Here is a 23,252-nt window from a genome sequence, read left to right as displayed (position 1 = left end):
CTTTTTCAATTTGCCTCTTTAGTTTCTTTTTGTCATTTAGCTTCTTCATTTTATGTGCTTCAACCATAACCACACATGTTGTTAGGAGCTTTACTTGTTGCTGATGATGGTATAAGGAATAGGGGTGCTTGGGTAGCATTAGGCTAGTCACTTGGCTGCATGCTTTCTTAACACACTAATGGCTCCTTATGCCAGATTAGTAATCCTCTTAAGGGTTCTTTGAGGGGGACATGCCTAGTCTCCCTCCTTGAGTTGGATCGATGAGTAGTGTTAGGGGGCAGCATGTTGAGGCACCTTACTCCACGTGATGCCTCAAAGCCATGGCAAAGAGGGGCCATGGTGGGCAGAGTTGGTTTTGATCATGGGCGGTAGTAGGTGGTGTCGATCCTGTGTGGTGGTGCATGATGTTGGTTGGTTGCTTGTGTGTAGGCTTGGTGGCTTGTGTGAAGGCTTGGTGGCTTGTGTGAAAGGTAGGGCTGGTGGGTGCTAGTTAAATGCATGGATAGATGCTAGTGGGTTGATGACATTTACTTGATGAGTGTTGCATATGGGCATGCTATGTGAGCTGTGTTATTGATGGAGGATGGCTTGAGCATAGATCAAGCCTCCCAAAATGTGAGGAAACATGTTGTGTGGGTTGCTGGAGGATAGGTAGAGGCGCTATGATCTGCTGAGACATGAGTTGTGCATGTACAGCATGTGTAGCGGCAGTTACAAGCAATCATCAAGCAGTGCTTAGTTTTCTTGATGAACAGACCTACTATGTAGGGGCTAGAAATGTGGAGAGCAGATCAATACAACATCAGTTCGAGATGCCCTAAGTCAGACCATAAGTGGCAGAATGTCCAAGACCCAGGCAGTTACTAGGCAGTAACTGCCATAACAATTATTTCTGTGTATATGACCCTAAGGCCGTTAAGAGTATCAACAAAAGAGTGTATTTTTCCTTAGAGAGAATTTTGTGTATTTCTCCAGATTGGAAGCGCTTTCTATGAAAAATTCTGTGATAAGGAAGGAACTTACTAAATAGAGGGATGTTGCATTAATTCAAGTTGAAGAGTTGGCTGCTGCATGGGATGCCCAAAATAGTGCAATAAGAGAGACAACAAGCCAACTTGAGACTGAGATTGCCTTGTTGAAAAGGGCAGTCAGTGGACTTCCTAGGGAGGGGGAAGTGGTCACAAAAGCGAAGGTGCCTGAACCAAAACCATTTAATGGTGCTAAGAGTGCCAAAGGTTTAGAAATTCCTTTGGGACATGGAGCAATACTTCAAGGCTGCTAGGGTGCTTGATCAAGAGAAAGTCATAATTACTAGCATGTATCTTTCAAGGGATGCCAACTTATGGTGGAGAACCTGTGTGGAAGATGATACAGATGCTAGTAGAGGGAAGATTGACTCGTGAGATGCATTAAAGAAAAAATTGAAGGACTAGTTCTTGCCTATCAACATTGCCTAGGTTGCAAGAGACTTCTTGAAGAAATTGAAACACACTAGTATGGCGCGAGAGTATGTTAAGACATTCAGTTCTTTAATGTTGGATATCAAGAACATGTCTAAGGAGGACAAGTTGTTCAATTATTTGTTTGGGTTGCAGCCTTGTGACTTGCCTACTGCTATGTCTGCTGTAGATGGCCTAGTGGACTACAAATACACTAAGCCAAGTGGTGAAGATGAGAAATGTAAGTACAAGGACAAAGGCAAAGACAAGCAGAAGAAAGATGGCAAGAAGAACAAGGATAAGTAGAAGAAGAATTGGGGTAACAAGAGTAAAGGGGAAAGTTCTACCTCTCAACAAAGCAAAGAACAACCTAAATTGAATGCAAACAGCTTCATCTGCAATGACCCTCATCGAGTAAGAGACTGCCCTAAGCATGAGAAGCTCAATGTCATGGTTGCTAAAGATGATAAGGGGCAGTCCGATGAAGCAGTTCCCAGCCATGTGAACCTCTTACAATTGCTAAATGCATTTAGTGTAGGAAGTATTTCTAAGGGGCTCTCACTTTCCATCAAGATTTTCAAATTAAACTTTACCTATTAATTCCTCCGAATGTAGTTTCTCAAAGGGTTCCTCCCTAGTCAAGAGTTCCCACATGACTATTCCAAAGGAGTAGACATCAACCTACAAGTGGCGATATCATATTTTACAACAGAAGTGAATGGCAACAGATTTAAAACTTAACATGTTTGATAATCTAAAATGAATGGAACGTAAATAATTTTATTTAGGAGTAACATAGAGGAAAAGTAGTGAAATCAATTTATGACAATATTACTATTAGACCCTTATTTTAAAATAAAGGACTGAATATATATATGGGTATTTTGGGAGTTCTAGTAAAAAATTCATTAAATCTAATTTCATTCCTTTCCATTCCTCCCAACTTTGAGGGAAATGAAAATTTGAGATTTTAAGGAAATAGAGAGAAATGAGTGTTTCCTCCTACCCATTCTATTCATTCCTACTTAAACTTCCAAACAAAGGAATGAATTTTCCATTCTCTCAATTAAAACTTCCAAATAAGGGAAGGAAAGTATATTCTAAAATTATTCTTTTCATTCTATTCCATTTTCTCCTCTCAAACGAGGGCTAAATGTAAAGTGATGACCTAGGTTTCCAACTATATCTTTAATTCTTTGTAGCTCATTTGGGAAGAGGCAAAATAATGGAATGGAAATGAATGAAAAAAAAAAAAAAAAATTTAGAATATTTCTTTCATTCCCATGTTTGGGAGTTTAATGGAGTGAATGAAAAATCCATTCCTTTATTTGAGAGTTTAAGTAAGAGGGAATTGAATTGGCAAGAGAGAACACTCATTTTTCTCTATTTCCTTAAAATCTCAAATTTTGATTCCCCTAAAAATTGGGAGGAATTGGAGGGAATTAAATTAAATTTAATGAATTTTTTTGCTGAAACTTCCAAAATATCTTATATATCCAGGCATTTATTCTAAAATAGGGGTCTAATTTTAATATGATTATAAAATGATTTCATTCATTTTCCTCTATGTTACTCCTAACCAAAGTTACTTACATTCCATTTATTTCTGTTCATTTATTTTAAATATCCAAATAAGATTACTTAATTCTATTTCATTAATTTATTTTCCATTCATTTCTCTTACTTGCATACTTTAAATTACATCTCATTCTTTTCCATTCATTTACAATCATTTCATTTTATTTCATTTCTTTATGAACTCCCAAACAAAGGCTTAGGTAACAATGACTAAGACTCTTTCAATACTTCGTTCTTAATTTGTAGTTTTAGTTTGTTTCTAGTTTGATAATAACAAAAGTCTATCTCTTTAGCTTGTAGCAAGGAGTTGAGAATGACAAAATGCCCCACTCTAGTCCAATCCATCTTGCATGCTTTCTTCCCGAGTGTGTTTGTAATATTTAAATTATATATATATATATATATATATATATATATATGATTTAATATTTTTTTGTAATATCATACTTACAATTTAATTTTATAGATATTCTATTATCATCCCTTAAACATTTATTTTTATCTTCAACACTTTCATTGCTATCACTCATTTTTTCTTTCTCATATCTAGAACTACTAAGTGCTGTGCATTAGATTATTAAAAACTATAAAGGGTGATTAAATAAGAGTCATGTTAATGGGTGTCATTAGGATAATTGTTAATAAACTATTTTAGGAAAATTTTGACACCAAATATAAAAATCTGTCAAAAGAACTAATTTTTCATTTTATTTTTCCAATAAAAAGTTTATAAAAATATTTTTTAAACCACTTTTCTTTGGGCATCTGTTAACCTTGCTCATTAAATAAAATGGACAAGTAGGAGTGTGTATGGATCATGTCAAGAAAAACCCAACCCAACCCATGTGGATTTCGTTGGAATTTTGTGCTGGATAGATTTTTATTTTTATTTATAAACTGAGTATTATAATAGTAGATTTATAAGACTACTAACACTATTAGGTTATAAGATTTTAGGAACTAATGTTTTAGAACTTGAATATGTATTATGTTGGCAAACCATGATCAAACATAGAGTTTAGGTTTAGGCTTGCTTAAAGTGTGATTTAATGCAAAATTGGAATCGAGTGATTGCAGGATTTATTGGATGAAATCTGCAAGGCTCGATCGATTGAAAATTAGACTCGATCGATCGAAAGTCATGCAGATTTAATTTTCTACAAAAATTCAAATTCAGCACAAGCCTATATGACGTGTAGGGTTAAGTGTTTTACTCCAAGTATAAAAAGAAAAACCCCAACTACGTTTAAGAAGTCTTTGGAGAGTTGTGTGTTGAACCTTCTGTGAGATCTGAGAGGTGTTTACCTTCATACACACACACACACACACACATAGAGTTGTCAAGATCAAGATTCGTGTCAAGAACTTGATGATCTCTTCAGTTGTTGCATAAAGAACTTTAAAGAAGATCTGAAACCTTTGAGTGAAGTCTTAAAGTCACAAGTAGGAGAACTTGTGGATGCTGCAGATCAAAGAAAGAAGTAGTCTGTGGACTCGGAGCTGTCACGTGGTTGTGGTAGTAAGTTTTCTACTCGAGGTAGCAATAGGATGTTAGTGCTCTAAGTTTTATTGTAAAGATTTCAATTCTTTCATTGTGGATATCTTTTTACCTTAAGGATAACTAAGTTAAATCCTCCTCAGATTTTTTACTGGTTAGGTTTTCCTGGGTCATCATATCGTGGTATTCTTTATATTTTCACATTATTTGCATGATATGATATTATTGTGTTAACCTAGATTTGAATAATTTATCTAAGTAATCACTTGGCTAAATAGCTAGGTTAAACAAGTTGTGTTAAGGGGTCTAAAAACTTACAAATGGTGTCAGAGTAGGTTAGCTCTTGTGTTTAAATCTTTTGATCTAAGAGTTGATCCTTGACCCCTGTTGTCATGAAATACGATCACTCTCTTATGATCCCTCCTTACTTTGATGGGAATAACTATGCCTATTGGAAAGTTAGGATGAAAGCCTTCTTGAAATCTATTGGTGAGAAAGTGTGGAATTCCATTGAATACGGATGGGAGAAACCGACTACTCCTATTAGTGAGTGGTCAACATCTCAAAAAGAGGCAGCCGCTTTTAATAGCAAAGCCATGAATGCTATTTTTAATGCTGTTTCTATGGAGGAATTCAAGAGAATCTCAAATGTTGAGGCTGCTCATACTGCATGAAATATTCTCCAAACTTTGCATGAAGGCACAAAGGCGGTTAAAATTAATAAGTTGTAGCAGTTAACAACTAGATTTGAAAGCATTAGAATGTATGATGATGAATGTTTTGATGAATTCTATGCTAAGCTTAATGATATTGTTAATTCTGCTTATAATTTGGGTGAAATTTATGATCAATCTAATATAGTAAGGAAGATTCTTAGATCCTTAACTGAGGACTTTAGACTCAAAGTGACTGCTATTACTGAAAGCAAGGATGTGGACTCCATCCTTGTTGATGAGCTTGTGGAATCTGTCCAGTCTTATGAGCTATACCTACCCAAAACAAAGAAATCCAAATTAATGACTCTTAAGTCAGCTGATGATGTTGATGGTAATGGATTTGTTGATGAACTCTCTTCTACAGAGATTGCATATCTTGTCAAAAACTTTAGAAACTTTCTTAGGAATAACGGTAGAAGGGCAAGAGGTAAAAATAATGTTGAACCTAGAAATTTTAAGAAAAATGAACCAACTAAAGTTAATAATGCTGATAAATCAAAAGAAAAAGGTGGTCAAACTTCTAGTAATTCACTAGGTCAACAATGTTTTGGTTGTCAAGGGTATGGTCATGTAAAATCTGAATGTCCTACATTCTTGAGGTCAAAGGGTAAAGCTATGGTAGTGATGATGAAGTTTCTAATCATGAGTCTGGTAGTGATGAAGATGGAAACTTCTTTACTTTCACAATTACTGCTGTAGTTGATGAAAGTGTTTTGGTTAAAGAGAACCCTTCTGATGGGGAACTCTTTGAGTGTGCTGATTTGCAAGAAGCTTTTAATAAGCTGTTCAAGGTTGCTGCAAAGGATGCAATGAGTGTAGACTTAGGTCTAAAGAAGATTGCTACTCTTGAACTTGAAAAGAAAAACTTCTTGTTGAATTTGCTTGAAGCTAATGAATTGGTTAATAAGGTGAAGACTGAAAACATGATGTTGCTTGATAAGATTAAGAACCTAGAACTATAATTATCTGTTGCTAGAGAACAAACAAATAGGTCTGCTAGTTCTAAACTTGATCATATGCTGAGTGTTCAGAAGTCTCCCTTAGACAAAATGGGTTTAGTTTTTGTTGATAGCAACTCTGTTTCTGAAACTTATTTCAAAATTTTGTTCCTTTTTTTGAGCCACCCAAGATTGAGATTGTCAAACCAATAGAAGTTACACCCTGCTCCTAGGAAGATTAGAGTTGATCTTAAAGAGTCTAAGCCCAAGAATCCTAACCTCCCTAAGGACAAAAAACATGATAGACCTTTGTGGGTTTGTCATTTTTGTGGAAAGGCTGGGTATACTTGCCTAAACTGCTTTAAGATGCAAGCTGCAAAGCGAGCAAATAAGCCAAAAGTACCTGTGCCTTAAGCAAAAGATCCCATGGTACTTATTGGTGAATTGGTAAAGGCTTTAAACATTTATACCAATCCTGGAGTTGCTCATCATTCTAATATGAATAATAACTCCAAAACTAGAGTTGCATTTAAGAAGTTTTGGATACAAAAGGCTTAATCTAATTGAGTCTTTTTGACATGGTCCTTATGCTTTATCTCAAAATCCTTTGTGACCTTTCTTTTCTTGAAGTTTTGTTTTTTTTTTTGCTTTTAGGATTTGCATTGCATTACATTTATGCATTTCATATTAGGTTGTTTTTTGTTTGTTTCTTAAAAAAAAAAACAAAAAAAAAAAGGAAAAAAAGGTTGTGGAAGGATGTGTTTTGTATTACATATCTTGGATTTATAGTTAAGGTTGACAATATTATATTTACATAACATGCTTGTGTACTTTGTTTAGCTTGGATGAGCTTATTTTTCTGCACTTTGCTAAGTTTTAGCTATGTAGTGCATGTTGTGTGGGAGTTGTTTATAGTTTTTGATCACATGATTTTGATTTTGAAGTCACATGCATTTGATTGTAAGGACTAAAAAATCTTAAGAGAAAGGCATAAATAACCATCTCACCACTGTTTATTAGCCAATCTTGAACACCTTAGTGCAAATCGTAAGATTTTGTGCTCGAGAAAGTGTAGCACATGCACAAAAAGAAAATAAGATGTAGCCTTGGAATAAAAAAAAAAAAAAGTGGTAAAGAAATAAACATGGCTTGTACATTATAAGGCTAAAATAAAAAAAAATTACATAATTGCAAGCTTGTTTTTTAGGAGATATGGGAGTTATATGATATAACTCTTTAGATGATAGTCACTTTCAAACTTATGTGATGACTAATGTAGAAATTATGATTGATTACTATCTACATATCACCTCACATGTATTTCATGCTGTTACTAGTTGCACACACTACACAAGTTATTCTTTGCTAAACTTAGTACATGAAATTGTGTGTGATTTTGGGTTGGCTATCCAAGATTATATGTTCTTTGATCTTGATACAGAATATGTTCATTGATTGAATTGTGGGGACAAAATGTGTCATAATCTTGTTTTAGAAGATTTGGGTTGAAATCAAGTGTTTTTAAAAAACTTTTAAACTTATACTCATGCATTTCTTTCATGAAATAAGTTGGTTTGAGTGTTTTCTACATAAAACTCCTGCTGTTTTTCAAAAATTTAATTTTTCCAGTTTTTTGATCAATTGAGTGTGTTCTTTGACCGATCGAAAATGCCTAAAATTTTTAAGCTTGGTTCTGCCTGGTTCGATTGATGCTCGATTGGTGCTCGATCGGTGCTCGATCAATCGAATCCGTTTTTCAATTGATCGAACCCAATTTTTGACCGATCTAAATTTTTAAAATTTCTGAGGAATAGCTTTTGCCTGGCTCGATTGGTACCTGATCGGTGCTTGATCGATCAAATTTTGAAAAGAAAAAAAAAAGAAGCTCAAACCTCACTTTTCAAAAGCTTTTCTTATCTTTTTCTTCTTTCTCTTCCTCGACCGATCCAATATAAGGCCCTTTTTCGTTTTCTTCCTCAAATTTTCCAAGGATTTTTGTCCTCAAGCATTGGTAAGACCTTTATACCCTTTTCTTTTCAATTTATTTACATTTTTCATGCATTTTCAAGCATTTTTCTTTAAAATTTTCGAACATGGAGAATTTAGGATTTTTTATTTTTCAGTTGTTTTTAATCATATTTGTTCATTGGGTTTTTGTTCTTAGATGTTATAAATAGGATTCCCATGCATTAATTTAATCAATTTGGTGTTTTGGGAACAATTGGAAATTCTAGGGTTTGGTATTTTGTGAAAATTGGGGATTTTGTTCAATTGGGTTTAATTTGATGAAATTGACTTGTGTAATTGATAAATTATATCATTATATGATGTTTTCTAACTAGTGTAATGATTAATTGATCAATTTGAATTGGTTTTGAAATTGAGTTTTTCAAAATTTGGGGGTTTTGGACTAAAACTCTTTGTTCAAGTCAATTGTTAGCAAATGTTGAGAAGTTGAACAAATTTTTATGCATTAGAGCATGCATCATATGTGAATTCATTACATGCATTATATAGATTGTTGTTTGCTGATAAATTTTATGCTCTAACCCTTTCTAATGCAGTCTGCCCTTGGTTTTTTGTTTTGTTTTTGTTTTCCTCTTATTCTATATTCTTAGAATCATGGTTAGGAATACTAGAGCTAAAAAAACCTCTACCCCATCCTCTTCTGATTTCCAGAGCAATAGGTTTAGGTTTAGAAAAAACCAAGAAACTTATGAGAAGCTTAATGTGTTTAGACCTATGTGGGTTGAGCGTAGGGTTATCCTAGATGAGGTAGATCCCGAGATTTGTAGGAACTTTGAGCGTAGACATTGGTTACCTCTCTTAGATGTTGAGCATCCCCCTCCGGCTACTTTGATTAGAGAGTTCTATTCGAACCTCTCTATCCACTTCGATGATCCTAACATTCAGTTTGTGAAGAGTTGGATAAGGGGTGAAGAGTATGTCATTACCCTTGAGGTAGTGTCATTCGTTCTTGGTGTACCTTTGGTACAGCAGCTTGTGTATCCTTACATAGAGTCTTCTCATCTTGATGATATTATATCACTCATCACTGGTACTTCCATTAGTTGGGGTACTGATCCTAGGGTTACCTCCCATAAGCTTACTAAGCTCAATTATTTGTTTTTTAGGATATCCTGTCATAGTCTTTGGCCAATTTCACATGTCCATACTATTCCTATTTAGAGATGTGCATTCTTGTACGCTCTCATCACTGATGCTTCTATGAGTTTTCCCACCCTTTTCATTTGTTTGCTTGTTGAGGTTCATAGGAGTAGTGCCAAATCCCATGACTTGTTTTTCCCTGTTTTTATTCATAGGATTTTATTAGATTTAGGTTTAGATGACTTCCCCGCGTCCGAGTCGGTACATATCATAGCTCCCATAGGTGCCACCTTCCTTAGGCAAAGGGCTGCTTAGTTGAAAGCAAGCTCTGAATGCCTTCGTGTCGAGTCTTCTACAGGTGATGCATCTCAAGCTCCTCCTTCAGGTGATCCTTTTACTGAGGCTCTTATGTGCATCCCACAGCTGCTGTGGATCCTCCACCGTCTATATCTAGTGCCTCTTCTATGTGTACCATGTTGGATACAGTTATGACCGTTCAGGCGGTGCATAGATAGTTTTTGTTGGATTTTCTCAATGAGGTTATGGCCTTACGGGCAGATTTGGCGAATGCTAGAGGTTCTACTCCACTAGCTTCACCCTCTGATGAGGCATGATTGCCCTTTGGCAATACGTCACAAAAAAGGGGAGTACATAGAGATAGGGGGAGAGTTTTTTTTTTTTTTTTTGCTAGATTGTATCTAGGAGACACATGATATGTATTTTTGGTTTTGATGTATTTATTTTTCTTATAGGTTGTATATGTTAGGGGGAGACATTATGTGTTTACTGTTTTTATGTTTCTTGTTTCATATATGGTACATTGATTTTGATTTATATTATGAGGTTATTCATAGTATATGTCTTTTATTTTATGCTTTGTGAAATCAAGAAGTTACTTTGGTTTACTTGTATTTTCAACACATGCGTCTATGTTTTTGTTTAATGTTTCAAGAATTTACAGGAAAATTTAGTCATGGTTGTTGCCTACTTTGGCAACTGATAGATAGTAGTTAGGTTGAATTGTAATTAGGGTTTTTTAATTAATTGGGCTGTTTTACTTTGAGCATTTTACTTTTTGTGTAATATGTTTTGTCACGGATTGCCAAAGGGGGAGATTGTTAGGTTCTAAGACTTTAGGAACTTATGTATTAGAATTTTAATATGTATTATGTTGGCAAACCATGATCAAAACAAAGAGTCTAGGTTTAGGCTTCCTCAAAGTGTGATTTAATGCAAAATTGGAATTGAGTGATTGCAGGATTTATTGGACAGAATCTGCAAGGTTTGACTGATCGAAAATTAGACTTGATTGAGAAAGTCGTGCATATTTAATTTTCTACAAAAATTCCAATTCAGCCCAAGCCTATATGACGTGTAGGGTTAAGTGTTTTACTCCAAGTATAAAAGGAAAACCCTAGCTACATTTAAGAAGTCTTTGGAGAGTTGTGTATTGAATTTTCTGTGAGATTTGAGAGGTGTTTACCTTCATACACACACATAGAGTTGTCAAGATCAAAATTCGCGTCAAGAACTTGATAATCTCTTCAGTTGCTGCATAAAGAACTTTAAAGAAGATCTGAAACCTTTGAGTTGAGTCTCAAAGTCACAAGTAGGAGAACTTGTGGTTACTGTAGATCAAAGAAAGAAATAGACTGTGGATTCAGAGCTGTCACGTGGTCGTGATAGTAAGTTTTTTACTCGGGGTAGCAATAGGATGTTAGTGGTCTAAGTCTTATTGTAAAAACTTCAATTTTTTCATAGTGGATCTGTTTTTACCTTGAGGATAGCTTGGTTATATAACCCTAAGTCTTATTGTAAAAACTTCAATTCTTTCATAATGGATCTGTTTTTACCTTGAGGATAGCTTAGTTAAATCCTCCCCAAATTTTTTACCGGTTAGGTTTTCCTAGGTCATCATATCGTGGTATTCTTTATATTTCCGCATTATTTGCATGATATGATATTATTGTGTTAACCTATATTTGAATAATTTATCTAAGTAATTACTTGGCTAACTAACTAGGTTAAACAACTTGTGTTAAGGGGCCTAAAAACTTACAAACACAAATAACCGCAAATTTAAAATCTTATTATTTATTAACCTTGTCAACTAAATACTGCTCCTTCTTTCTTTGAAAGAATTATAATTTTTCTACTTTTATTTGTCCACTGAGAATTAACACAACTTTCATATGAGCCTGATTCGGTTTTGCGCTACATGTTAAAATGCAGTAATGCATAAAAGTTAAAACTATTATTGAACCTCAACATGAATGTAAATTTAAGGGTAAATGCAAAGTACACCCTTGAAATTTTGGGTTGCTTGGATTTTACTTCCAGAAGTTTGAGAAATTTGATTTTACACCCTGAAGTTTGGTTCCGTTAACAAAAACACACCCTCAGTTAGTTTTGGCTGTTAAGTGACACTTCATATATTGTAAGATATCATGAATTGAACTTACTATTTATAGAAGTGGGACAAATTCATGTACATGCAGCAGAGAGCTTGAAAATCATTTGAAAAATATGAAGAAGAGAATAAGGCACTCAAGGAGATGAAGGTCTGTTTGTTTTAGGGGTTTGAAATTGGATTTTTTAAAGTCTAGCCAGCTTTTAAAATTTTCACTCTATTTTCAAAATTTTGAAAAATAAATTGTACTAAACAATTGTGAAATCAAGTAAATGAAGGAAAAGACAAAAAGGAAACATTACATCGTGGCTTTCCAAGAAACAAGCCCCTTGAGCAATTAGAAGCCTTATAATTGAGTTCATATATCAGAGATTTGACAAAGACGAAGACGTTTTTATGTAGAGAACCTGATCCCTGGCCTTCCTTTGAAACTTCAAAGAACTATCAAGCGCCATATTTGATTAGATGGGTTCACGGGGTCTGCTATCAGAAGCTAGGGTTCATGGGGTAGGTATTTGGGAATAGTTATTTGGGTGAAATGGTTTCGTGTAAATATCTGAGTTTTGTGTTTTGATTTTTGGGCAAAACTGTGTTGTTTAAGGGATGATTTGGCAAAAAATAAAAACATGTCAGCACGATGTCATGTCACTTAACCGTTAAAATTAACTAAAGGAGTGTTTTTACTAACGGAACCAAACATCAGGATGTAAAATCAAATTTCTCAAATATCAGGATGTAAAATTTAAGCAACCCCAAACTTCAGGGGTGTATTTAATTATTAGACTTTTTATTTGAACAATTAACTCTATACATATTAGATTTGTGAAGAATTGAATATTCTACTAGTATTTTTCCCTAAAAGCTATTTAATCGCATGATCAATACTTTTGAAATGCCCTTTTTACCATGTAAATTATATAATTAAATTCGTTGATTTTTAATGGCAATACTAATATAAGATTTAATTTCTTACAAATCTAATTTGCAGAATTGTTCAAATAAAAAATCCAATGATCAAGTTGACAGTCATGTCAAAGTCCTAATGTGAAGTGATGAGCCAAATTTCCAATTCTAACAAGACATTATCCTTTGGGAATGTAAGCACAGATGTGGTTAGCACTTTCCTGTAGTATTACAAATGGTATCGGACTAAATCTTGTAGTACCATGTGGCTTGATACAAGATGTGGGTTTTGATTCATCTCTTTACAACCTAAAACTACTTAGGCTCCGTTTGGTTTTTATGTTTCCATCATCCATAACTCTGTTTCCATCACTCATAACTCAAAATATGTGGGTCCCACGGCTGAGAAGTGTGTTTGGCATTGTTTCCAGTTTTTTGTTTCCATCACTCAATTCTCTTATTTTTGAGTGATGAGTTATGGAAATTGAAAACATATTTTAGGTATTTTCAAGTTATGGAAACAGAGTTATGATGACATTTTTGTAAATACACACTCATTGAGGGACCCATGGTCAAACCTTTTGCTCTCTCCAACACACGTTATCTTTTTTTTTTTTTTGGTTGTCTTTCATGCTGGGTCTAGGACACACCTGTCTCTATTCTCTTCTTCTTCTTTTTTTTTCTTCTTTTCTTTCTTTTTCACGTTGGTTTTTGGGTTTGCTCGCAATTTTTTTCTTTTTTCTTTTTTTTCCCCCATTCCTTTTCACTGGGTTTTTGGGCTTGGGTTCTTTTTTTTTTTGTTTTTGTTTTTTTTTTCATATTGGTTTCTGGGTTTGGTTGCAATTTTTTTTCCTTTTCTTTTCTTTTCACGTTGGTTTTTGGGTTTGGTTGCAATTTTTTTCTTTTTTCTTTTCACCGGATTGGAAAATCAATGAACCAAAGAGGAAATTACAAGCACCAACCCCATACAAAGGAAACCCATATACCCACAGATTACAAGCACCAAACCCATTCAAAGGAAACCCATATACCCACAGATTACAGGCACCAAACCCATTCAAAGATTACAAGCACCAAACCCATATACCCACAAATCGGCACCAAACAAAGTCATGGGTTATTAAGAATTTGCTGTTTTTCTTCTCCATTTCCATCGTCGGCACTGCTATGTCAGTCTTGGACCCAAAAAAAAAAAAATTAAGAACCAAACTTTTCAAACAGAACAATATCCATATAAAATCTTTACAAATTTCACCGATAAAACTTAAGGGATCAATGAAAAATCAAGCCTTGGTGACGGTGGGTTGAGAAGGTGGGAGATCGACGTCGCCGCTACACGTTGGAGGAGATCGGCACCGTCTTCTATGTTAGCTGGGTTCGGGTTTGTGTTGGGAGAGTAATAGGGCAATGGTGACTGCAGGGGAAGAAAATGAAATGAAAAGATTGAGGGTGAGGTGGGTAGGCTAATAGAACTTATGACATAGTGCTCAGGTATGGGTCCCACAAAAAGTAGAAAAAATTGAGTGATAAGAAGCTGAAAATAGTGTGCCAAACGGGTGGGTTTAGGAAATTGAGGTATTTTAAGTGATGAGTGATAAGTGATGAATGACGAAAATTGAGTGAGGAGTGATGAGTGTTTGTTTTCAAAATACCAAACAGCCTCTTATTCACTAGATTAGATTATAAGAATTAATTGCATGTCGGATGGAGTTTATTTCTAAAACAATAGGAAAATTTCTCCAACTCATTATATGGCTATTTGAATGACCATCCAAGTGTACACGTGGCTTGACACACAATGTGGGTTTTGATTCTTCTCTTTACAAACTAAAACTACTTATCCACTAGTTTAGATTATAAGAATGAAATGCGTGTTGGCTATCAATACGTGGATAAAAAGGAAACAAACGAAGGATAGTGTTTATTTTCAAAACAATTTGGAGAAAAATAGAAAAATTTCTTGAACTCATTACATGGAGATTCGAATGATCATCCACGTGTACATTTATTTACATGACCTATTTAATGAGTTGTGTAACTTGTTTAAATAATTTAATGAGCCATATGATTTAATGCAACTGGATGGATTTATTAATCACCACATAATGATGGGTTGGATGGAGAATAAACCTCGTTCATATCAAAATTATGCAAAAGACAAAAAAAAAAAAAATAAAAAATAAAGAAGACAAACATGAAAGCTTGCTTTACAACATATCTATGTGAGCACACACAAGGAACTTAAGCAATAACTTAGATATCAGATACCCCTATTTCAGTTTTCAAGAAGTGCCAATTTGATTTTGTTAACCTTGGTCACCACTTCTTTGATGTCAAGTCTTTGATCTGGTAATTCTTCAGAGCACCTTAAGCCTAATTCAAAGATAGATGAAAGAATAGTTTGCATGAAAGTTACATCCCTTCCATCTTCTATCCTAAGTAAACCCTCGTCCACGACTTCCATTTTGTAAGGTAGTGATAAAATCCATTGCCTCATAGCAAGTTCTCCAACAAACATATCATCGATGGGTTTCTTTCTCGTGATCATCTCCAATAATATTATCCCATAGCTATAAATGTCACTTTTGGTGGACACTCTCCCTTCGAAACCATACTCTGTCATGCTCACATTTGTCAAGAAGTTTTAAGTTAGTGATCCACATGCTTGAAAAAAGCACTTTACAATTATGTCCTTTTAATACACCAATATTACACACATTTATACATGTTTGTTTTTTTGAAATGTGTTTACCGTATTCATATATACTAGATTCCTTCTATTTATTTAATTCCTATGTTTTATAGTTCATTATTATTATTGGGGATCCTATTATGTCCTAATGGTTTATCTTTGTTATTTGGATTTTGGAGTAATTATTAGGCTTACTTTGTGTCTCCGTTTAAGTTAGACTTTGAATGATTTATATTAACTTGGAGGTTTGTCACCATAGTGGAAGTTTTTTTCAATCAATTTTAGGACAACTGAGTGTCTTTTTGGTAAAGTGGTCTAAAACCACACATTTTCAAAATATATATATTTTTTATTTTTTAAAAACTTCCATTTTCTCTATTTAAAGCATTTTCAAATAAACAGATTTGTAAAGAAAGATTTTTTTTTAATAAATAAACTATACCAAAAGTGCATTAGTATATAGTCAACAGCTATAAAATGAGTTATAAGTGGGCATAAGGCAAGCCAAACAAGTATTATGATTGTATTATTAACTAGTCCAACACTAAAACTCACACTATCTTGATCCTATATAATTAATTCGTATTTCACTAGTCAGCATGGCTCATAAACAAATACTTTTGAGTATAGTGTATAATCCTATGAATTTAAAGCAACTACAAATTTGAGCTAATGAAAACTGGCACACATAACACATTGTTTTTCCTGCAAATAGCCACTGTTAAGGTTATTCATGAAATTAGCCTAGTAATTAAATAAGTAGAGGTGAATTAATATACCTGGTGCGATGTAGCCAATAGTACCCAGGGTTTTGGTTTGTGTTACGTCTTTATTTTCGGCTAAAATCTTTGCAATGCCAAAGTCACCCACATGTGCAACCATGTCTTCATCTAGGAGGATATTATTTGGCTTCAAATCACAATGAACTACAGGTTCTGATTGACCATTATGGAGATAATCCAATGCTAATGCAACATCAACCATAATGCTTACTCTTTGAACAAGATTCAAACAATAGTTGTGAGAGTATAACCACTTTTCAAGACTACCATTTGACATGTACTGTAGTACCAAAGCTCTAAACTCCGGGTTGGAGCATGTACTTATAACTTTAACTAGATTCCTATGTCGGATTGCCCTTAACACCATGCATTCAACATCAAAACTTTTGAAAGCACCCTCTAATTGCAGATTTAAAACTTTGACAGCAACAATAGTCCCATCAGACAGTGTCCCTTTGTACACAGAACTAAAACCTCCAGTTCCAAGCAAGTTGCTTTCGCAGAAGTTGTTTGTCCCACAACAAAGCTCATGATATGATATCATTCTATAATCGACAGACGGCAAAGTGATAGGTAAACCTAGAATATGTATGTTACATCTTGGATGTCTTCTCAGCATAATGACCAGTGATGCAAAGATTATAAAGGATGCAATGACATGTACAATATATTTGAGCAAAAGTTGTTTCACCTTTAATCCTCCAGAACTCGGTTTTGTGCAAGATGGAACTTCAAAAATTGGATTCCCACAAAGTGCTTCATTACCTAAAAATGATTTCCTTGTAAAGTTTCCAAAAGATCCGCTGGATGGGATTTCTCCTGATAAGTTATTGAAGGACAAATTCAAATAATTGAGAAATGGAAGTGCCGTAAGAGACTTGGGAATTGAACCAGAGAGATTATTGTACGAGAGATCTAGTTTTTCCAATCCTTTCAATTGTCCAAAAGATTGTGGAATGTCTCCTTGGAAAGAGTTCTTTGACAAGTTTAGATAACTTAGGCTTTCAAAAGCACCAATGATACTTGGAATATTTCCAGTAATTAAATTACGAGATAAGTCCAAGTGTACAATAGCAACCAATTTTGTCATGTTTTGAGACAATGATTTGACAAGGGAATTTGATGATAAATCTAAGAATATTAGATTTTTAAGACTCCACAAAATCGATGGGATTGATGATGTTAACCCATTATAACTCAAGTTTAATGTTTGCAAGAGACTGAGGTTTCCAATGCAATTTGGGATGGATCCGAAGAGACTATTATTTGAGAGAACCAATTCTCCCAAATTCTTTAATTTACAAAGTTGTTTTGGAAGGAATCCTTCAATCTTGTTGTCCCCAAGATGCAATCTTTGCAAGCTCTCCAATCCCCCAAATGATGATGGTATTTTTCCTGTCAAACTATTACCCGTCAATTCAAGCACGCTCAAGTTTTTCAAGGAACCCATTCCCATTGGAATTTGACCCTTTATTTGGCATCGATCTGCAAAAATGTATATAAGTGAAACTGAAAGGTTTCCAATGGCATCCGGAATTGAAATATTCAAGGGATTGAAGGATGTGGTTATCTCCTCCAAAAATCTGCAACTAGCTAAAGATGTAAGGAAACTATGCTCTTGATCTCCAGGCTCTCCAGTTAGCTGATTATCACCCAGACGAAGTATTTTGAGAAATTTCAAGTTTCCAAGACTTTTGGGTATTGGCCCAGAGAGTAAATTTTGAGTAAAATCTACTAGGATGAGGTTGGAACAATTTGAAAGATATGATGGGATATGACCACTGAATTTGTTATAATCAAGATTCAGAATTTCAAGATTGGGGCAAGAGATCTTAGTATCTAATGGAAGATCTCCAGACAAAAAATTTCCCACCAAGTCGAGCAATTTTAGAGATGTAATGTTGAAAATATTTTGGGGTATTGTTCCGGTGAGATAATTCAGGGAAAATTGCAAAATATTCAGATTTTGGAGATGCCATAAATCACTTGGAATGCTACCTCTAATGTTGTTGTTGCTGATGGCAAACTTTTGTAACATGGACAGGTTGCTGATGATAGGAGGTATATTTTCAGTTAAGTTGTTATCTGCAAGATTAAGAATTTCAAGCTTTTCTAAACTCCCAAAACCTTTTGGAATACTTCCATGAAACTTATTGGATGCCAAAGATAAGAGTGAAAGCTCTCTACAGTGATTAAAATGTGAGGGAAGATTACCGGTGAATTCGTTCTTGGAAATATACAGACCTTGAAGATTAGGACAATGCATGCAAAGATCCATCGGAAGAGTTCCTGAGATGTGATTTTCTGTAACAGCAATATTCGTTATAAAAGACAGGTTAAAGATGACAACAGGGAATGTACCAGTGAGGTTATTGAGTTCCAAATTCAATATCTCTAATGACGACACATTGCCGAGGGACCTTGGAATTGCGCCCTTAAGACTGTTAAAACCGAGGTATAATTTGCGAAGCATAGGTAACATGCCTAACTCTTTAGGTATGCCACCACTTAACTTGTTTCGTGAAAGAGATAAATATTCAAGTTTCTGGCAATTATGTATAGTTGGAGGGATACTACCAGGGACGGAGCCAGGACTTGGAGTTAGGGGGGGTAGAAGTATAAAAAAAAAAATGAAACTCCAAATAAACATTCATTTAATAAACCATCAACAAAGAAAAATACAGAATTTTTTTTTTTTAAAGATATTACAATGCAATTATTTATGAAAATGGAACTCGCCGTCTTTTTAAATCTTCGAAATCATCTATGATTGAATCCGTACTAATTGTCGCAGCAATGTCCCTTTCAATGAATAACATCATAGCGTCTAACAAAAACTCATCTTCCATTTTGTTGCGAAGGTCAGTTTTGATGACATTCATAGCTGAAAATGCTCGCTCTGTAGTTGCAGTAGAAACGGGAAGAGTAAGCACAAGCTTGACCACTCTACAAATAAGCGGATAGATTTCTGATTTTCTAGTTCTCACCATCCATTGGCACAATTCAGAAATATTTTTCAAATTCTTGAACCCCGAATCTTTGAACTACATCATACTTATAAAGATCAAGTTCCTTTTTCAAATCATTCTTTTCATCATCGTGAAGTCTATTGGATAAAATTTATCTACCAATGAACAAATATCACTAACTCGAAAAGATTCATATGCCTCTCGAGGGTCTAGAGGGCGAGCTAAGCGTAAGTAACTCCATGGCATGCTCGCTAAACCGATGATTTAGTTCACTGTAATTGAGAATCTATTCTGCATTAAAAATATCTACTTTATAATAATGCTCATTTTTAAAGTCCTCTTGTTGATGACGAGATCGACCAAATCTTGCAACATAACGAGCATTCATATCGAGGATATCTATACCACGTTTCTTACAAAATGATATCACAGTAGCTAGTAAGTCATCCCATTTCTCATCTCTAAATTGTTGAATAAGCTTTTTAGTGGATGAAACTAAATGCATAGCATTTAAAATGTCTTGTGATTGGTTTTGCAAAGCTTGACAAAGTTTATCAGTGATTCCCATAGTTTCATTAACAAAATGCAAGATGAAGACAAATTCAAATGAAATTAATACCTCATAAGCAGACTCTGCTTCTACTTTTTGTGAAGAATTTCCTTCATCCATGATTTTCAGTAGAACTTCACATGTTGGACTAAACAACTTTATCAAGTTAGAAACCGATTTATAATGCGAACCCCAACGAGTATCTCCAAGTCGCTGTAAAGTGACCATCTGATTAAGTCCTTTCCCAATCAAATATGCAATGTCAGAAGCTCAAGCAATTTTTAATTGCTCAATACGTTTGCATGAAGCACGAATATTATTGATAACCAAAATCAATTTATTGAAAAATCTATTAAGAGGGACAAGTGCTTTCGATGCTCCTACTAATGCCAATTGTAAACGATGTGCAAAACAATGAATGTAGTAAGCATATGGACAATCATTCAAAATCAAAGCTTGTAATCCATTCCACTCACCCCGCATGTTGCTTGCACCATCATATCCTTGCCCCCGAATGTTTTGGATATCTAAGCACTGATTAGAGAGCAAATAATATATCTCCTTTTTAAGGGTCACTGCTGCAGTGTCAACAACATGAACAATCCCATAAAATCGTTCTCGCACAAAGCCAGCTGTATCAACATATCTTAAAACCACAGCCATTTGCTCTTTCATGGACTCATCACGAGCTTCATCAACCAATATGCAAAACTTTGCATCACCAATTTCTTCCCTAATTGCCTTCTTCACTCTGGTTGAAATAACATGTAGAATTTCTTTTTGAATTTCAGGTGATGTGTAGGTGGCATTTTTTGGAGCTTTTGCCATTATTTCAACAACATTATTATTATAGCCCACCATCAAATCCAATGTCGTAAGAAAGTTTCCCCGATTGGTTGAAGTAGAGCTTTCATCTCGACCTCTAAAAGCAATAGCTTGCAAGGCAAGATGTCGAACAACATCAATTGAAGCCTTCAATCGTACTCGATTATTTACAATTTGTTACGAAGTGAAATTGCCCACTACCTGTCTATGTGTTGAGGCCATTTGGTTCATCAAATCCTGGCACGCTTTATGGGCAAATCTATGAGTGGAGTTAAGATCTTTCCCCATATGAAGACTAAAAGAACGACTTTCACCATTTCTCACTTTCTTCCAATTCTTAAATCCGTTAAGCTGTGAATGCATTTTGTCCATCATGCCCAGATTGGCTTATGAAAGAGAAAGCGAGTAGACAAAAAGCGGCATCTTTTTTAGGAGAATATTCAAGCCATGGCTTAAAGCGATCATCTTCATACCAAGAACCTTGAAAGCTTCGACCCTTCTTAGATTTTAAAAATTTTTTAAAACGAAATTTGGTATGGACCCAACGTAATGTAACGTCGCCGGATCTCATCTCGTTGATCAACATGATAAGTATATATTTGTCTACGCAATCCAGGATCACGTTCTAATTGCAACGAACTCATATCAACCTTTTGAAATTTTGTTTGAGAATTTTCCTCAAAAGGGACATCAAGATTTTCCTCAACAGGTTCATCAGGATTTTCCTCAATTGGGATGTCGAGATTTTCCTCAATTGGGGCATCAGGATTTTCCTCAACATTAGTGGTTGGCAATGTTGCATCGCTAGTATTAGCTTCTAAACTATTTGAAGCTTTTCTTTTGAAAAAATCAAATATGGTAGTTGACTTTTTCATAATCTACAAATAAAATATAATTTGAAATTATTATGTTATTATATGGTCAATAATCTATAATCATTACACACAATAGATAAATACTATGCACACAAACATTCAACAATGGCCCAATAAATTTTAAAATTACAAATAATCTTTTTAATTATTTACTTAACTTTAATGTTTTAAAAGACACTAACTAATAGACAAAAACACTAAAGACAAAACTAAAAAAAAAAATTACAAATAACAAAACATGACAGCCACATCCAATTGCTAAAAACAAAACTTTAAAAAAAAAAAAAAATTACAAAACATTAATGGTGAGAGTTGATGTTGCGTGTGGGGTTGCCTAAGTGTGTTTGTCAATTGTCAGATGAAGAAAAAAATCACAAATGACAAAGCATCACAGCCACATGCTATTGCTAAAAACAAAACTTAAAAAAAAAAATTACAAAACATTAATGATGGGAGTTGATGTGGCGTGTGGGATTGTGTAATTGTGTTTGTCAATGGTCAGATAGAGCTTTTCATGTATAAAAGAATATAAAGTATGGCAAAAGACAAATATGAAAGATAGGTGAGTAATAATTCTACCTCTCTTTTAACTCTCTCTTTACTCTCTGTTTAGAGTTTTTCCGTCTCCGTCCCAACTCCCAGGCTCCAGCCTCCAGGCCAGCTTTCCTGACTACTAACTTCCCTCTCTAGTCCCTGCGCTTAGTTGCTTTGTGTTCTCTTTTAAGTTTTCTTTACAACTTACAAGCCACAACAATATCAAGTGTCAACAATCAACACATTACAAAAAGTAAATCATCTCAAACAAGGATTCAATATGAGATGAGACATGAGAGGATACTTTTGCTTCTGCTGCTGGCTGCCAAATTCCTCTCCTTTGTGTTCAGCCGTAAGTTAGTTAGGTTTTCTTTTTTTTTCTTTTTTTTAAATGGCTTAGAGTTAGAAATCCCCTTCTCTTTTTTTCCTTTTATTATATGTGTGAGGTAAGTGGGGGTGTTTCCCACTCCTAGCCTAGGTAGATATCTAATTAGAACCGGCTTTGATTTTTGATTTTTGATTTTTGATTTTTGATTTTTTTTTTTGCTTACGTTTGTTTTGAGGAGTTGTTTGGGCTTAATTTTTGTTACTGGGCTATTTTTTTTTTAAGCATTTGAAAATATCAATAATATTATGAGAGGGGGGCAAAATATAATTTTTATTGAAGAAAATTGCTAAAAATAATATGTTATATATATACTAAAATTTTTTTTTGAAAATCTGGGGGGGGCCACTGCCCCCCCAAGTCCAAGAATAGCTCCGTCACTGGATACTACCTTCCAATAAGTTGTTTTTCAACTGAAGTTGCCTCAAGCGGTGTAGACGACTTATCTCATGGGGCAGAAAACCATAGAAGCTGTTGTTAAAAAGATCAAGTGAGACTAGGAAGGAGAGGTTGCCAATGTGAGGTGAAATGGTGCCGTGGAGACCCACGTTGGAAAGGTTCAAAGCCGTAACTCTTTGTCTGCGTCGACTGCAAGAGACCCCAAACCACTCACAGTAGTTTGTTGTTGTGGACCAGTTACCAGCTGCAGTGAAGACAGTATCGTTTGGAGCAAAAGTGAATTTAGATTTGAAGGCAATAAGGGCTGATTGATCGGTAAAGTTGTTGGAAGATTGGGACAAGTGAGGTATGCATGGCTGCACTAAGAGAAAACCCAAGAGAAGGAGCAGTAGAATAGATGGCATTTCTATTAGCATCTTGACAGTGTGCAAGAGAGAGCAAGTGTAATTTATAGGTTATGATTCTTGTTGCTACGAGGGTGGTGTTTTTATATTCGACCATATGTGTGAAAATAAGAAGTCTCAAATTGGAATGAGCCAACCTCCACTTTGACTAAACTCGGCATGTCCCAAAATTCTAGTCCAGTCAAAGTAGACGAAGGTCACGCAAGACATAGATGGCCATCACTTGGAATTCAATGATTTTCCATTT

General features: G+C 34.8%; 3 protein-coding genes across 3 annotated transcripts; all 3 read right to left on the bottom strand.

Moving 5' to 3' along the window:
- Nucleotides 1-14,820: 14,820 nt before the first annotated feature.
- LOC142617822 (uncharacterized) lies at nucleotides 14,821-18,566 on the bottom strand. The gene is made up of 2 exons (XM_075790781.1): nucleotides 16,062-18,566; nucleotides 14,821-15,206 (listed from the first exon to the last, which is right to left on the bottom strand). The coding sequence occupies exons 1-2, from the start codon at nucleotides 18,544-18,546 to the stop codon at nucleotides 14,866-14,868; spliced, it is 2,826 nt and encodes a 941-aa protein (XP_075646896.1). The 5' UTR covers nucleotides 18,547-18,566; the 3' UTR covers nucleotides 14,821-14,865.
- Nucleotides 18,567-18,784: 218 nt separating this feature from the next.
- Nucleotides 18,785-19,279, bottom strand: LOC142615921 (uncharacterized). Its single transcript, XM_075788830.1, has 2 exons — nucleotides 19,214-19,279; nucleotides 18,785-19,108 (listed from the first exon to the last, which is right to left on the bottom strand). Exons 1-2 carry the CDS (start codon nucleotides 19,277-19,279, stop codon nucleotides 18,785-18,787), a joined length of 390 nt encoding a protein of 129 aa, XP_075644945.1.
- Nucleotides 19,280-19,319: 40 nt separating this feature from the next.
- LOC142615920 (uncharacterized) lies at nucleotides 19,320-19,811 on the bottom strand. The gene has a single exon (XM_075788829.1). It carries the CDS (start codon nucleotides 19,809-19,811, stop codon nucleotides 19,320-19,322), a length of 492 nt encoding a protein of 163 aa, XP_075644944.1.
- Nucleotides 19,812-23,252: the final 3,441 nt, after the last annotated feature.

This window comes from Castanea sativa, chromosome 11 (genome assembly GCF_040712315.1).
Source record: "Castanea sativa cultivar Marrone di Chiusa Pesio chromosome 11, ASM4071231v1".
Classification (NCBI taxonomy): Eukaryota; Viridiplantae; Streptophyta; class Magnoliopsida; order Fagales; family Fagaceae; genus Castanea; species Castanea sativa.
This window is presented reverse-complemented; position numbering and strand designations above follow the sequence as displayed.

What these genes read in the sequence shown, in the direction of transcription:
- LOC142617822 (XM_075790781.1), bottom strand. Translation starts at nt 18,546, where the DNA reads ATGTTACCTATGCTTCGCAAATTATACCTCGGTTTTAACAGTCTTAAG. An exon ending in TATTGGCTACATCGCACCAG is followed by an intron (nt 15,207 to 16,061) that starts GTATATTAATTC and finishes TGAGCATGACAG; the next exon opens with AGTATGGTTTCGAAGGGAGA.
- LOC142615921 (XM_075788830.1), bottom strand. Translation starts at nt 19,279, where the DNA reads ATGCCATGGAGTTACTTACGCTTAGCTCGCCCTCTAGACCCTCGAGAG. An exon ending in AGGCATATGAATCTTTTCGA is followed by an intron (nt 19,109 to 19,213) that starts GTTAGTGATATT and finishes AGTATGATGTAG; the next exon opens with TTCAAAGATTCGGGGTTCAA.
- LOC142615920 (XM_075788829.1), bottom strand. Translation starts at nt 19,811, where the DNA reads ATGGTCACTTTACAGCGACTTGGAGATACTCGTTGGGGTTCGCATTAT.